General features: G+C 52.1%; 1 protein-coding gene across 1 annotated transcript; it reads left to right on the top strand.

Moving 5' to 3' along the window:
• Window positions 1-11734: 11734 nt before the first annotated feature.
• Window positions 11735-14415, top strand: CSTB (cystatin B). Its single transcript, XM_054468927.2, has 3 exons — window positions 11735-12120; window positions 13600-13701; window positions 14031-14415. The coding sequence occupies exons 1-3, from the start codon at window positions 12055-12057 to the stop codon at window positions 14157-14159; spliced, it is 297 nt and encodes a 98-aa protein (XP_054324902.1). The 5' UTR covers window positions 11735-12054; the 3' UTR covers window positions 14160-14415.
• Window positions 14416-17295: the final 2880 nt, after the last annotated feature.

Here is a 17295-nt window from a genome sequence, read left to right as displayed (position 1 = left end):
GGCTCACTGCAGCCTCTGCCTCGCGGGCTCCAGGGATCCCCCAGCCTCAGCCTCCCGAGGAGCTGGGACCACGGGCGCCACCACTCTCGGCTCGAAACTTTATTTTTAAAACCAGGGGTGTGCCGGACGCGGTGGCTCACGCCTGTAATTCCAGCACTTTGGGAGGCTGAGGCGGGTGGATCACGAGGTCAGGAGTTTGAGACTAGCCTGACCAACATGGTGAAACCCTGTCTCTACTAAAAATACAAAAATTAGCCAGGCGTGGTGGCTCATGCCTGTAATCCCAGCTACTCAGGAGGCTGAGGCAGGAGAATTGCTTGAATCCGGGAGGCGGAGGTTGCAGTGAGCCGAGATCGCGCTGCACTCCAGCCTGGGCGACAGAGTGAGACTCCGTCTCAAAAAATTAGAATTGTGGCGTCTACAGGCAGGAATACAGGTCTTCATTGACCTATCTTCTGACATTTTCTATGTAGGAGATTTTTCATAAAAAGTTGAAAAGGCTGGGAGTGGTGGCTCATGCCTGTAATCCCAACCAATACTTGGGGAGGCCAAAGCAGGTGGATCACCTGAGGTCAGGAGTTCGAGACCATCCTGGCCAACATGGTGAAACCCCATCTTTACTAAAAATACAAAAATTAGCTGGGTGTGGTGGCGAGCACCTGTAATCCCAGCTACTCAGGAGGCTGAGGCAAGAGAATTGCTTGAACACAGGAGGCGGAGGTTGCAGTGAGCCAAGATCATGCCACTGCACTCCAGCCTGGGCTACCGACTTTGAAACTCTGTCTAAAAAAAAAAAAAAAAAAAAAAGTTAGGAAACATTTAGCAACTGGTTTTAGAATCTGAATTAGTTCTTTTTGTTGTTGTTGAGACAGAGTTTCGCTCTGTTGCCCAGGCTGGAGTGCAGTGGCACGATCTTGGCTCACTGCAACCTCCACCTCCAGGATTCAAGCAATTTCTGGCTGATTTTTGTGTTTTTAGTAGAGATGGGGTTTCACCACGTTGGCCAGGCTGATCTCAAACTTCTGACCTCAGGTGATCGGCCTGCCTCGGCCTCCCCAAAGTGCTGGGATTACAGGTGGGAGCCACTGCACCCGGCCAGCCTCTCCTCTTCTTATGAGGACGCCAGTCAGTGGACTTAGGCCTGCCTTAATTTAGCATGACCTCATGTTAACTAACCATGTCTGGAAAGACCCGTTTTCCAAATTAAGGCCACATTCCAAGGTTCCAGCGGACATGACTTTCCGGGGGACAAGCACAAATGAGAAGAGGCCCTGCACTCACACAGTGGGTATGTCGCACGCACACAGTGGGTATGTCGCACGCACACAGTGGGTATGTCACGCACAGTGGGCATGTTGCACGCACACAGTGGGCATGTCAGGCGCACAGTGGGTATGTCCCATGCACGCAGTGGGCATGTCAGGTGCACAATGGGCATGTCAAGCGCACAGTGGGTATGTCTTGCACACAGTGGGTATGTCGCATGCACACAGTGTCAGGCACACAGTGGGTATGTCGCACGCACACGGTGTGTCGTGCACAATGGGCGTGTCAGACACACAGTGGGTGTGTCGCATGCACAGTGGGTATGTCGTGCACAGTGGGTATGTCAGGTGCACAGTAGGTATGTCACACGCACACAGTGGGCATGTCAGGTGCACAGTGGGTACGTCGCGCGCACAGTGGGTATGTCAGGCGCACAGTGGGTATGTCACATGCACACAGTGGGCATGTCAGGCGCACAGTGGGTATGTCGCACACACACAGTGGGTATGTCGCACACACACAGTGGGTATGTTGCATGCACACAGTGGGCATGTCAGGTGCACAATGGGCATGTCAGATGCACAGTGGGTATGTCGCGCACACAGTGGGTATGTCGCAGGCACACAGTGGTTGTGTCATGCGCACAATGGTCATGTCAGGCACACAGTGGGTATGTCGCACACATAGTTGGTATGTCGCATGCACAGTGGGTATGTTGCACGCACACAGTGGGTATGTCGCGCACACAGTGGGTATGTCGCATTCACACAGTGGGTGTATCGTGTGCGCAATGGGCATGTCAGGCGCACAGTGGGTATGTCAGGCCCACAGTGGGTATGTCTCGCACATAGTGGGTATATCAGGCACACAGTGGGTATGTCACACCCCACTGCAGAGAACAGGGTGGGAGGGACTAAGCTGTACTAGGAGGGTGAAGTTGTGCATTGGGGAGCGCACCTTCACACCAGGCTCGAGATGCCAGGCTTCAGATGGAAAGGACATGGCAGGTGGTCTCTAAAGATATGGAAGACTAAGATTTGGAAATAGAATAAAGTGGCTTTAAAAAATCTCTTCTTGGGCTGGGCCTGCTGGCTCATGCCTGTAATCCCAACACTTTGGGAGGCTGAGGCGGGTGGATCACGAGGTCAGGAGATCCAGACCTCGTCGGTGAAACCCGTCTCTACTAAAGACACAAAAAATTAGCTGGGTGTGGTGGCGGGCGCCTGTAGTCCCAGCTACTTGGGAGGCTGAGGCAGGAGAATGGCGTGAACCTGGGAGGCGGAGCTTGCAGTGAGCCGAGATAGCACCACTGCACTCCAACCTGGGCGACAGAGTGAGACTCCATCTCAAAAAAAAAAAAAAAAACTCTTCTCCTGGCATGACCTGTTGAAGGCAGAAACAAAACCACTCTCCAGGGTAACCCCCTCCCCCTTTTTTTTTTTTTTAACAGAGTCTTGCTCTGTTACCCAGGCTGGAGTGCAGTAGCATGATCTCAGCTCACTGCAACCTCCGCCTCCTGGGTTCAAGGGTCTCCTGCATCAGCCTCTCAAGTAGCTGCGACTACAGGTGCCCACCACCACACCTGGCTAATTTTTGCATTTTTAGTAAAGACAGGGTTTCGCCATGTTGCCCAGGCTGGTCTCGAACTCCTGACCTCAAGTGATCAGCCCACCTCAGCCTCCCACAGTGCTGGGATTATAGGCGTGAGCCATCATGCCTGGCCACAGTATAACCCATTTCTGACTGAAAGTCACACTAGGGCTCAACCTTAAGGAAAACTAACTTTAAACCTCTTTTTCACTGTATTTTCTCTTTTTCCCCCGGGGTAGAGGTGGTAACAAGAAAACATGACCTGGTTTTTAATGAATATTAAAGACCAAAATTGCAAATTTTTAAATGGCCTGAAATGTCCCACTACTTTTATTTTATTTTATTTTATTTTTTTTTTAAGAGATAGAGTCTCACTGTATCTCCCGGGCTGGAGTGCAGTGTTGCAATCACAGCTCACTGCAGCCTTAATCTCCAGGGCTCAAGTGATCCTCCCACCCCAGCCTTCTGAATAGCTGGGACCACAGGTGTGCATCGCCTCAGCTAGCTAATTTTTTATTTTTTGTAGAGATGGTGTATTAGGGTTTTCTAGAGGGACAGAACTAATAGGATATATATATATATATATATATATATATGTATATATATATAAAGGGGAGTTTATGAAGTATTAACTCTCACGATCACAGGGTCCCACAATAGGCTGTTTGCAAGCTGAGGAGCAAGAAGAGCCAGTCTGAGTCCCAAAACTGAAGAACTTGGAGTCCGACATCCGCGGGCAGGAAGCATCCAGCACGGGAGAAAGATGTAGGCTGGGAGGCTAGGCCAGTCTCGTCTTTTTACATTTTTCTGCCTGCTTTATATTCTAGCCTTGCTGGCAGCTGATTAGATGGTGCCCACCCAGATTAAGGGTGGGTCCACCTTTCCCAGCCACTGACTCAAATGTGAATCTCCTTTGGCAACACCCTCACAGACACACCCAGAATCAATACTTTGCATCCTTCAACCCAATCAAGTTGACACTCAGCATGAACCATCACAGATGGGGTCTCATTACTTTGCACAGTCTGGTCTTGAACTCCTGGGCTCAAGCAAGACCCTCCCACCTTGGTCCCCCAAAGTGCTGGGATTACAGGCATGAGCCACCATGCCTGGCTGCCACTGTTCATTTTCCTGATTGGTGATATGCTCTCGAGAATTATGAGTCAAAGGCTTAGCCTCAGGCTTATCTACTGTGGGTCAAACAATGCATGAACATGTTCAGAGGTGTTTGAACCAGAGCGACTCCATCTTGAATGGGAGCTGGGTAAAATGAGGCTGAGACCTACTGGGTTGCATTCCCAGATGGCTAAGGCCTTCTTAGTCACAGGATGAGATAGGAGCTTGGTACAAACTACAGGCCATAAAGACCTTGCTGATAAAACAGGTTGCAGTAAACGAGCCGGCTAAAACCCACCAAAACCAAGATGGCTGCAAGAGTGGCCTCTGCTCATCCTCACTGCTACACTCCCACCAGCGCCATGACAGTTTACAGATACCATGGCAACGTCATGAAGTTCCCCTCTATGGTCTAAAAAGGGGAGGCATGAATAATCCACCCCTTGTTTAGCATATCATCAAGAATAACCATAAAAATGGGCGACCAGCATTCCTCAGGGCTGCTCTATGGAATAGTCATTCTCTTATTCCTCTACTTTCTTAATAAACTTGCTTTCACTTTTCTCTGTGGACTTGCCCTGAATTCTTTCTTGCGAGAGATCCAAGAACCCTCTCTTGGGGTCCAGATCGGGACCCCTTTCCTGTAACAGTGTCAAGCAGGCCATGCTCTTAGAAGCTCATCCAGTTTCTGTTGTGGTCCTGCTTAGTCATCCTACAGCAAGACTTGGTCACACACTGAGGTGCTGGGCACCACATCCCTATGACATAGCCCACAGCGCACTGCGCGCCCGCCGCTGACTGATCTGTCCGTCCCGGTGCCCGTGCAGGATGAGAGTTTGATGACACTCCTGCCACCATCTTGCTCTTGTGTGTTTCGAATGCTGCTGAAGACCTGGGTTCTGAGCGGTTTTCCTTGTATTGGGTCCCACAGGCAAGTGCCCCAGGGGCATCCCTCCCCGGCTCACTGGTTGTTTCCCTCGTTTTCTTTCTTTTCTCCCCATACTTGCATACTTGCAGTAGGAGCTCTTCAACAGCAAGCGCAGACGTATGAAAGGGATGCGTGAGTAAGGCGCACAGCCAGATGAAAGGGTGAATAGTTCATGCACGGTCTCAGGCCTTTTTCCTTGGAAGCCACTGGCTTTTGTGAAATCCTCAAATAGAAACGTGGAGAGTACTGGAATTCACGTTGCCATGTCGCAACCTGAGTAGAAGTCTGCAGGGCTTTGGATCTACCGGCAGCTTTTGGAAGAAGGCAGGGCTTGCAGTGGGAAAGAAAGGCAGCTGAAACACAAGCTCAGCAAACAGGAAGGACCTGAGGTCCACTGGGACATCCTGCAACAGAGGGATTTTGACCTCCTTAGCCCACCACGTCAGCAGTTTTCGCACCAGGCAGAGCTCCCCACAGCATCGCCTGCAGGTTCATGAACAGGGTGCCAGGATGGGGCCCACAGCCCCCCTGCAGCGCCTGGTGCCCACAGCCCCCCTGCAGCACCTAGTGCCCACAGCCCCCGGTGCCCACAGCCCCCAACACCTATTGCTTGGGCTGAGACCCTCTGATGTCTAGAATTTAATTAACAACAAATTCTCATGATGAAACTCTTGCATAATGGAAACACAAACAACTGATTGGAACCAGGAACAGGTGTATGAGTCACCTGCTTAGGAGTATTAACAGGAAGCCCAAAAAAACCCCCAAGAAACCTGATCAGCATGCTGAGGAAGAAGGCACATGGAAGAAAAATCAAGCAATCAAACAAACTAGGGTTCTACTGACCCTGGGAAAATCCAAGATTTCAAAAGTGAGATTCTGAAATAGTTTAGATTTCAAACTTTGATTCTTCTGAATACAGATTTCAAATGTAAGTGATGTTCAAAGTCTCTGAGGTGCCCCCAGGTCTTGTTAGTCCTTCCTTCCTTTCTTCCTTGTTGAAGGAAGAAGCTGAGGCAGAATTGTTGTAGAGACTGTGTGGGCTAAAGTTGAGGACAGCAAGACACACTTCCACGTTGCCTTGGGAGTGCTGCTTTTGACCTTTGTGACAGCAGGGTTTTGTTTGTTTGTTTGTTTGTTTGTTTTAGACGGAGTTTCACTCCTGTTGCCCAGGCTGGGGTGCAGTGGCGCGATCTCGGCTCGCTGCAACCTCAGCCTCCCAGGTTCAAGCGATTCTCCTGCCTCAGCCTCCCAAGTAGCTGGGATTACAGGTGCCCGACACCATGCTCAGCTAATTTTTTTGCATTTTTAGTAGAGACGGGGTTCCATCATGTTGGCCAGGCTGGGCTCAAACTCCTGACCTCAGGTGATCCACCCGCTTTGGCCTCCCAAACTGCTGGGATTACAGGTGTGAGCCATCACGCCCAGCCAACAAGCAGGTTTTTAAAGGCAAAAGGGGGACAAGGAGCAGGCTGATACAAAATTGTCTATCAGGAATTCTCATTGGTTTACAGAAATAATATTGATTAGTGATTGGCTATACATTGTATGGGATTACGGTGTCCTGTGTGCAGCATCCTTAGGTTCACTTACAGCTACTTGTGGTGAGAGGAAGCAGTCTCCAGAGATGGTGACACAGCTCTAGGATAAACAGCATGTGATTGTGTCTCATTTTAATTTCTCTCTGGGCCTGATAACTTAAAAGGGTTCGCTTTCAGCCGGGCCTGGTGGCTCATGCCTGTAATCCCAGCACTTTGGGAGGCCGAGGCGGGTGGATCCCGAGGTCGGGAGATCGAGACCATTCTGGCCAACATAGTGAAACCCTGTCCCTACTAAAAATATAAAAAAATTAGCCGGGCATGGTGGCGGGCGCCTGTAGTCTCAGCTACTTGGGAGGCTGAAGCAGGAGAATGGTGTGAATCCAGGAGGAGGAGCTTGCAGTGAGCCAAGATCACACCACTGCACTCCAGCCTGGGTGACAGAGCGAGACTCCATCTCAAAAAAAAAAAAAAAAAAGGGTTCATTTTCCTCAGATAAGAAATCTTCATAATTTTTTTCTTTCTCATTCTCTAAGTGGGGAGACAAGGTATTTGCTCTTGTCCCCTTGCCTTCAGTAAATGAAAACCTCTGGTATCAAAGAATGGGAGGTAAAAGTCAGCATGGTCAGGCGTGATGGCTCATGCCTGTAATCCCAGCACTTTGGGAGGCGGAGGTGGAACCGCCCAACAGGTTCTTCCTGCCTGCTGTACAAAGGCCATGGCATTGAAGAAAAGAATTAATTGTCGGGTGCGGTGGCTCACGCCTGTAATCCCAGCACTTTGGGAAGCCAAGGGGGGTGAATCACCTGAGGTCAGGAGTTTGAGACCAGCCTGGCCAACATGGTGAAACCTCGTCTCTAGTAAAAATACAAAAATTAGCCGGGCATGGAGATGCATGCCTATAATCACAGTTACTTGGGAGGCTGAGGCAGGAGAATCGCCTGAATCCGGGAGGCAGAGGTTGCAGTGAACCAAGATTGCACCACTGCACTCCAGCCTGGGTGGCAGAGGGAGACTCTGTCTCAAAAAAAAAAAAAAAGTGAATTGATGTGAGGCTGGCCTGGCCATGCCACAAGGGAGATGGAGTAATTATTCAAATCAACCTCATCGCAGGCCTGTGGGTTAGGGTTTTTCAAAGGTGGTTTGGGGGAAGGGGTTGGAGTGGCTGGGCAATGGGTGCTTGCTGCTGACCGAGTGGGTTGGAGATGACATCATGGGAAACTGTCCTTTTGCACTGAGTTGCTTCTGGGAGGGGCCACAGGAGCCATAGTCAGTGGGTCCAGGTAGAGCCATGGGTGTCAGACATGCCCAAAACCTGCAAAAGTATCTCAAAAGGCCAGTCTACAATAGCGACATTAACTGCAGGACTAACTGGGGAGGTTGCTGTCCTGTGACCTCCAGAATAATGGCTGGCAATTGTTTGTCTGCACCTTAGCTGAACCCAGGCTCCTCTCCTTCTCCTAGCCTAGTCTCTCATGAGCTTTGCAAAGGTGGTTGAGTTTTGGGGAAGGGCCAGTATCATCTAAACTATAACTAAATGTCTGCCAAAGTTAGCTCAGCCTAAGCCCAGGAATAATCAAGGCAGCTTAAAAGCTAAAGGCCAGAGCAGGGTTGGCTGGATCAGATCTCTCCCACTGCCACTATTTTCTCATGGATACAATTTTTGCAAAGGTGGTTTCAGAGGTAGGAGGATCACTTGGGCCCAGGATTTCAAGATTAGCCTGGGCAACATAGTGAGACTTCCACCTCTACAAAAAATTTAAAAATTAGCCAGGCATGGCGGTGCGCACCTGTGGCCCCAGCTACTCAGGAGGCTGAGATGGGAAGATTGCTTGAGCCTGGGAGGTCCAGGCTGCAGTGAGCTGTGATTGTGCCACTGAACTCCAGCGTGGGCAACAGAATTAGACCGTGTCTCAAAAAAATAAATAAATAAAATAAAAAATTCCAGGGCTTTTGATTGAAAAAGTAATACAAATTCTAGGTTGGCTTTGATTAGCATACTAATAATAACAAAACTGACAACTCACCCTGGAGCTCAGACACTGTCCCAAGCTTTTTGTACTTACTAATTCACTTAGTCCTTTAAAAAAAAATTTGAGGTTGGTTATTAGCATTATCCCCACAGAGAGAGGCACAGAGAGTTTCAGCAATTAGTCCTTCACCACACAGCAGGTGCAAAGAAGGGCTGAGTCCACACTCAGGCAGCTGGGCTCCAGCACCTGCCCTCCAAGATGGTTTGAAAACATCTGCTTGCACCCAGACCTGCAGCACTAAGGCAGCTTTGACATCGTGAGACAATGAACACACAAACAGAAAACAGCCAGACCAAATATGGGAAGAGAACTCTGAGCCACAGTGACTGTCCAGACGCCAAACTTCAACCTTCGCGGCTAGCCAGAAGCTTTCTGCCCAGGTTCTGGACATTTATTATATATTATATTATATATTATATTTATTATATATTTATTATAACTAAGCATTCAGCAGAATTAGAGTTATAGGCCGGGTGTGGTGGCTCATGCCTGTAATCCCAACACTTTGGGAGGCCGAGGCGGGTGGATCACCTGAGGTCAGGAGTTCAAGACCAGCCTGGCTAACATGGTGAAACCCCGTCTCTATACAAAAATTAGCTGGGCATGGTGGCACGCACCTGTAATCCCAGCTACTCGGGAGTCTGAGGCAGGAGAATCACTTGAACCCGGGAGGCAGTGGTTGCAGCAGTGAGCCAAGATCATGGCACTGCACTCCAGTCTGGATGACAGAGCAAGACTCTGAAGAAAGAAAGAGAGAAAGAGACAGAGAGAGAGAAGAGAGAGAGAGGGAAGGAGCGGGGAGGGAGGGAGAGAGGGATAACTAAGCATTTGTCAGGCTACACTTTAACCCACTTCCTTCTGAGAGTCACGTAGCGCTAGTGACCATCTGCACCCCTACTGTTCCTATGGATGGAATCTCTGACTTCAGAATCATGAGGCTTTTGTTTAAGAATTCCTTAAGATATTTCAGATCCTTAATTCCAGGCCAACCAGTTTGAAGAGCCCCACAGAGGAAGTGAACCAGCATGAGAACACCGTGTCTTCAACCCCACCCCATGACTCCAGCCTGCTTCACTCTGCACTTCTCCACCGGTCAGCAGCCCCCGCCCTCAGCCCACTCCAAACCCCTGAAAGTTCCCAGCCCCAGACTCCTCAGGGAGATGGATTTGAGGTCTCCTCCCAGTTACAACCTTGCGGTTCAAACTGTCTGCTGCAAACCCTGGGTGGCAGTGTGCTGACTTCCTGCACCTTAGGCAACGGACCTGTCACAGTCATACTCCTAGTGAGCCCCTCTTCTGGCTCCCTAGGCCACAGCCTCCCTCAGGTGCACCTGAGCCTCCGCTTCCCATTCCAGGCTTTTCCCCGGCTCTGCCCCCGCCTGCTGAGGAATCTTGGTCAACACAAGAGAGGATGGCGACTCCCTTGTACAGCAAGCCCTGAATAAATGGCCTTTTATTCTCATTTGCGTGGGCTTTGTTTATTTCCACAGCTGTTATCCTCCTACTTGTAAAACGGAGGCACCTGGGACCCAGCTCCAGCAAGGAGAGTGAGGATCTGACTCCAGGAGGCACCTCAGGACCAAAGGCCTCAAGGCCAACACCTTCCACAGCACAAGCCCCACAGAGCTGCAGGACCCGCACAAGCAGCAGACCATCCCTTTCTCTTGTTGACCATTTTTTCCTCTGATGCTTTGTTTTCCACATAGAAGAGTTTTCCATTTTTGTAGGGTCAAATCTGCCTTCACTCATTCAACAATGATGGGGGTCTCGGCCCCGCTCCCCCCAGGCTTCAACCACACCTGACTGCCCACCCCTTTGGGCCCTTCCCTGAAGTGACAGACCAGGCTGTGCCCTGGTAGGTAAGGGAAAGGACTCCACAACCCATTCATGGGCCGCTCCAGCTGGGGCCTTGCACGCAGGAGCGGACCAGTCCCCCTGAGGGACAGCCCTTGGGTGGGGGGGTCTGGGTCATTTGGAAGAGTCAATCACACCAACAGGTGCCTAGCACAGGCCCCACCCCCACCCCAAATAAGGCAAGCGACCCTTCCCTTCCCCAGGTGGTCCAGTCTAACAGAAACCCTAAACCAAAGGGCCTGTGTGGCGGCTCAAGCCTGTCATCCCAGCACTTTGGGGGATGGATCGATTTTAGCCTAGGAGTTCAAGACCAGCCTGGGCAACACAGTGAGACTCCTATCTCTACAAAAACATTTTTTTAAAAAATTAGGGGTGCAGTGGTTTATGCCAATAATCCCAGCACTTTGGCAGGCTGAGGTGGACAGATCGCTCAGGAGTTCCAGACCAGCCTGGGTAACATGGTGAAACTCTCTGTCTCTATATATATGCGTGTGGTAGGGTGGGCCTGTGGTCCCAGCTACTATAGCAGCTGAGGTGGGAAGATCGCTTGAGCCCAGGAGGTCCAGGCTGCAATGAGTTGTGATCAGGCCACTGCACCCCAGCCTGGCCAACAGAGCAAGACTGTCTAAAAAAAAAAAAAAAAGAAAGAAACAATAAAAAAAAGAAAAGAAAAGAAAGAAAGAAAAGAGACAAAAGAGGCCAGGCACTGTGGCTCATGCCTGTAATCCCAGCACTTTGGGAGCCCGAGGCAGGTGGATCATGAGGTCAGGAGTTCGAGACCAGCCTGGCCAATATGGTGAAACCCTGTCTCTACTAAAAACACAAAAATTAGCTGCGCGTGGTGGCGTGCGCCTGTAGTCCCAGCTACTCGGGCGGCTGAGGCAGGAGAATCGCTTGAACCCGGGAGGCGGAGGTTGCAGTGAGCCGAGATCGCGCCACTGCACTCCAGCCTGGGCGACAGAGCGAGACTCCGTCTCAAAAAAAAAAAAAAAAAGAAAAAGAAAAGGAAAAAAAGAAAGAAAAGAAAAGAAATCCTAAAACGCAAATTCCACCAGAGAACCCTGCCTTCTTCTCATCCCTCTGCTCTACCCCCGGCCCCCACCCAGCCTGGGGCGCGCGGGCGCCGTCTCCCCCTCCCTGGGCCCCTCTGTCCACCCCCTTCAGCCTTCAGTGTTCTGGGTCACAAGCGGTGATGTTCACTGCAGCCCGCACACCTGCTCCCGCGGGGCCGGGACCCCTGACCCCCGACCCCTGCAGCGCTGCGGCCCCCCCCCACCCGTGCCCTCCCTCGTGCGCGGCCCGGACCCCGCCACCCTGCAGGACTGCGCCCACTCCGAATGCCCCTCCTCTATCGTCCCACCCTGCGCGCCCAACCCACCGGCGACACCCGGCCGCGCCCCCGCCCGGGTCCGTGTGACTCGGCGTCTGGAAAGACGATACCAGCCCCGGGAGGGGGACGCTCCCTCCCGACACCGGCGCTGGGCGCGGAGCCCCAGCCCGCGGCGAGTGGTGGCCAGGCTCCCCGCCCCGCGCCCCGCCCTGCGCCCCGCCCCGCGCGCCCCTTCTTGCGGGGCCACCGCGACCCCGCAGGGGACTCCCAAGCCAAGGTGCCTCCTCCCCGCGCCTTGGTTCCGCCCGCGCGTCACGTGACCGCAGCGCCTACTTGAGCTGAGGAGCCGCCAGGTCCCCTCGCCGAGTTCCCTCGCCAGGTTCTCTCCGTCGCCGCCAAGATGATGTGCGGGGCGCCCTCCGCCACGCAGCCGGCCACCGCCGAGACCCAGCACATCGCCGACCAGGTGGGTGGGCCGCGGGGACGGGGCCGGCCCGGAGTCCTGCCTTAGCCTCAGGGCGCGGCCGCGGCTCCTGGAGCGAAAGAAGCCACTTCGGCCCCGCTGGGCACCCCTGGGCTTGCGGGCTTGGCCGTGGACCCCCGGGCTGGCCCGGGCTGTGGCCGTGAGAGGCCTCCCTCCGCTCGGGCGCTGCGCGCGAGTGTGCAGGGGAGGGGGCCGCGCCTGGGGCGCCGCTGGGGAGACACTGGGCTCCGCTGAGTACAGCAAGGGCGAGTGGGAATTGATAGCCCGGAGCAGGGTGCGGTCCCTGCATGGACAGTCTCGGGAAACCCCAGGGATGAGGCGCTTCTGGCTTCAGGCAGGCGGGGTGATGCGGCGTCGCCGGCGATGGCGCAGGTGAGCAGCCGGCTCCGATCTCCACGGTGATCCGATAGCAAGCGGGTGGGAAAGGTCTGGCTAAACTGACTTAGCCAGGCTTCTTGCTAAAACTGGATTTTACAAGGAAGTGCGCGGGTGGCCTAGGCGCTTCAGGAGCCCGACTACAGTTTGGCCAGGCAAGAATCTTTGTCAGTATCCTCAACTAGTTCAGGAAAATAATCATGAGAGAGAGAGTGCAAGAGGTCCCCAGTGATAAGGCGCATGGGTTAAAAACTTAAGTTTATCTGCATAAAAGGTCCACAGGTTTCTTTACATGCTTCCGATTCCAGCACTGTTTCAAACTGTAAGTCTAAATAAAAAGTTAAAACACAAAAAAACAAGATAAAAACCGGACTGGGTTGCAGACGGCAACCCTCCCTGTGTCTCGGTTTCCTCGTCTGTGAAATGGACGTCCTGTTGCTCTGCGCCTGCCAGAAGATTCTGGAGGGGCTGAAATGAGCAGGTCCTCTGTGCAGGAACCCCCCTCCGGTGGAGCACAGGCCAGGCCCGCCTCGCTGTCATGGTTGGTGACCGACGGGATGCCCCAAGCAAGAACAGGTCCAGGCGATGCTGAGGCCTGTGTTTTTTGTTTTTTGTTTTTGAGACGCAGTCACTCTGTTGCCCAGGCTGGAGTGCAGTGGCGCAATCTCAGCCCACTGCACCCTCCGCTTCCCAGGTTCAAGGGATTCTCCTGCCTTAGCCTCCCGATAGCTGGGATTACAGGTACTCGCCACCACGCCCAGCTAATTTTTGTATTTTTAGTAGAAACGGGGTTTTGCCATTTGGCTAGGCTGGTCTCAAACTCCTGACCTCAAGTGATCCGCCCACCTCAGCCTTCCAAAGTTCTGGGATTACAGCCTTGAGCCACCGTACCCGACTGGAACTGTTTTTTTTGTACTTTATTATTAGGCTAACAGTTTAAATGTCCCTTCAATTGTAAGAGACAATTGTGTAAAGAGCCAGTGTCAGAATCGTGTGTGTTTGTGTGTGTGCATGCGCGCAAGTTACTCTAGCAGGAGGGAATCCAAGAAGCCACTGAGACATCCTCATTCTGTCCCCTCTGCCTAGGTGAGGTCCCAGCTTGAAGAGAAAGAAAACAAGAAGTTCCCTGTGTTTAAGGCCGTGTCGTTCAAGAGCCAGGTGGTCGCGGGGACAAACTACTTCATCAAGGTAGAGTGTGGGCCTCGGGAGGACCTGCCCCGAACGGGTGCTGGTAGGAAACTGCCTGTGCAGGCCCGGGCTGTGTGGTCTTAGGTGCTGGGGCGCCCTGTGGCTGCCCTCTGAGATAAGCATCCACTGTGTGTGTCCATTGGCCTTTCAGGAGAAGGACTAGGGCTTCTGGGAAGCTAAGAACCCTAAGGAAACAAGTGTGGGATGTGAGGCATCCGCTGCATATGCAGGAGAAGACAAGATTGTCCTCAGCCGGCTGCTAATGACCTGGAGGGATGCAGCAAGGTGACTTGGGATCAGAGGCTTCGCTCACTCCGCTCTCTTCCCAGGTGCACGTCGGCGACGAGGACTTCGTACACCTGCGAGTGTTCCAGTCTCTCCCTCATGAAAACAAGCCCTTGACCTTATCTAACTACCAGACCAACAAAGCCAAGCACGATGAGCTGACCTATTTCTGATCCCGACTTTGGACAGGGCCCTTCAGCCAGAAGACTGACAATTAAAGTGATCCTCCGTCGACCAGAGCGTGCACTTGCGATCCTAAAATAAGCTTCATCTCTGGGCTGTGCCCCTCGGGGTGGAAGGGGCGGGATTCTGCAGCTGCTCTTGCATTTCTCTTCTTAAATTTCATCGTGTTGATTTCTTTCCTTCCCAATCGGTGATCTTAATTACTTTCAGAATATTTTCAAAATAGATGTATTTTAAAAATCCTTACAGATTGCCTCCTTTGTTTTAGATTTTTTTCTTCGTCTGAACCACCCTGGGCAGGTCCTTCCCCTTGGGGGCATGGAGGGCGGGGAGACTGCCTGGCTCACACAGCAAGCGGGTGGTGGACCCAGGATTCACATCTGCCCGCTCCAGCCCGCATTCCTAACCACCACTCTTTACATGTTGTTGCTTTGACTCTTAGGTCCTGGCCCCAAGCTTCAGTTTCTCCCATAAAATAAAAGAGTGTGAGTAAATCCAATTCCAGAGCGTAACTGGCTCCAGATCTCAGATACATTCACACACTTTATGCTCCGGTACAGAGAGGCAGCCACACAGTGTCATGCATGTGCAGAATAGCCTGCAGCCTCACTGAGCGCCGTGCGGTGCAGGAGGCTTCCCATGGAGCCATGTGGACTCCTAAAGGGAGGTATCTTAGGAGAGCGTGGCTATTTTTAAAAACACCTTCTAGTTTTCAGCAGGGATTACTTCCCATTCATGGAATCGGTCCGGTGGCTTCCCACCTGTGATTCTATGTTAAATAGGACAGAAGAGGGAGCATCATACATTATAAGAGCTAAGATGGGGTGAAAGTCTCTGTGCACTGGGGTCATGATGTGAATGTATTCCTGAGGGTGTCCTGAGCTGCGCTTTGCCTCCAAGGCATCCGGCAGCGTATGCCAGAACTGCAGCTGCAGGATTCAGGCTGTCCAGATGGTGGGGGCAGTAAAGACTAAGGAGGGATCTACCAGTGAGTCCACGGAGCTTGGAAAGTGATGTTAGGAAATTCTGAATCAGGCCGGGTGCAGTGGCTCACACCTAGAATCTCAACACTTTGGGAGGCCAAGGTGGGTGGATCACTTTGAGGTCAGGAGTTCTAGGCCAGCCTGACCAACATGGTGAAACCCTGTCTCTACTAATAATACAAAAATTAGCTGGGCATTGTGGCTGGTGCCTGTAATCCCAGCTACTTGGGAGGCCGAGACGGGAGGACCACTTGGACCCGGGAGGTGATGGGTGCAGTGAGCCGAGATCACACCTCTGCACTCCAGCCTGGGTGGGTGACAGAGTGAGATCCTGTCTCAAAATAAAAAAGAAAACTGAATCATGGACAGTGTGTATTCTGCACTCTTAACATGAACTCTGAGACTAAGCTTTCATAACATGCAAAACAGAATCAAGCAGTTTTGCATTGAAAGGAAAACCCGATGTATTTCCCACTTGAGAACTTCCAGTGGAAGGCAGGTGGGGGAGGGGCTGTTTAGGGGACCACGCAGGGGTAGAGCCATCCCCAACAGGAAGGGAGCGGGTGTCTGCAGGAGCAGTGACCAGGAACTCCTATGGGGCACCTGGGTTGGGGGAAGCTGGATTTAGGGTTAGAAGCTTGTGTGTAAACAGGAAATATCAGTGTAAAACAGAAAATAAAATACTAATGCTGTGGTCTGGTTTAAATACAAGTTGACAAAGGGATCAAAATTACAGGCTCACGCCTGTAATCCCAGCACTTTGGGAGGCTGAGGTGGGTGGATCACTTGAGGTCAGGAGTTCGAGACCAGCCTGACCAACATGGTGAAACCCCATCCCTACTGAAAAAAATAAAATAAAATACAAAAAATTAGCCAGGCAGGTGCCTGTAATCCCAGCTACTCAGGAGGCTGAGGCAAGAGAATAGCTTGAACCCAGGAGGCAGAGGAGGTTGCAGTGAGCCGAGATTGCACCACTGCACTCCAGCCTGGGCAACAGAATACGACTCTGTTTCTCTCTCTATATATATATATTATTTATATGAAGTTGTCAATTTCATCCACATGCTGTCTGCTTCCTTAGGAGCATTAACAGCAGCAGCTTGGAAATCTGATGAATTTCACTACCTGCTGACAAAAGTCCCTTGTTACTGAACCCACTGCTGGTTTAACCGAACCCACTGCTGGTTTAACCCTGCCCTCTGAGAGTGCATTAGGCGCTCTGATATGGTGTGGCTGTGTCTCCACCCAAATTTCATCTTGAATTGTAGCTCCCATAATCCCATGTCATGGGACGGACCTGGTGGGAGGTCATTGAATCATGGAGGTGGTTACCCTCATGCTGTTCTCGTGATAGTGAGTGAATCCTCATGAGATCTGATGGTTTTATGAGGGGCTTTCCCGCTTTTGCTCAGCACTTCTCCTTCCCGCCACCATGGGAAGAAGGATGCGTTGGCTTCCCCTTCTGCCATGATTGTAAGTTTGCTGAGGCCTCCCCAGCCATGCTGAACTGTGAGTCAATTCAACCTCTTTCCTTTATAAATTATCCAGCCTCGGATATGTCTTTATTAGCAGCATGAGAATGGACTAATACGGAGCTCAAAGTGGATGGGGCACATAGTAGGGGAAGAAAGAAGTCAGCCTGGACTCCCGTGGGGCTCACAGCATGGGGGCGGTGACTGTCACTATCATGGATGTGAAATTGTACCAAGCGCCCTAAGGGAGGCTCCTGTTGGGGGTAAACGGGGATCTGACAGAGTTGCAGAAGGCTTCTGGGCAGAGGCCATGCCCAAGTTCAGACCTGAAGCTTGAGGAGGAGGAGCCAGAGGCCAAGGTGGGTGAGACTGTCCTGGTACCAGCAGCAGAGAGTGGGGAGTCCAGGTTGGGCAAGAGCATGGCGCATTCTGGGAGGCGGCTGAATGCCTCATAGCCACAACGTCACGGCAGCTGCCTTGGAGGGGCCCTGAGTCCTGGGACAGAGCAGGAGCAGAGCCCCTGGTGTGCCCAGCAGTCTGGAGGGCGGGACGGGCTACCCCGAATGAATCAAGACGCTGGATCTCCAGGACACTGACAGCTTAGGTCCTTCCCCATCCTGGAACATGAACCAGAAAACAGAGGCCTACGTGCTGGGACCTGCCATGAGCCA

Source organism: Pongo pygmaeus, chromosome 22, assembly GCF_028885625.2.
Source record: "Pongo pygmaeus isolate AG05252 chromosome 22, NHGRI_mPonPyg2-v2.0_pri, whole genome shotgun sequence".
NCBI lineage: Eukaryota > Metazoa > Chordata > Mammalia > Primates > Hominidae > Pongo > Pongo pygmaeus.
The sequence above is the reverse complement of the archived record's forward strand: the minus strand, read 5'-3'. Positions and strand labels throughout refer to the sequence as shown.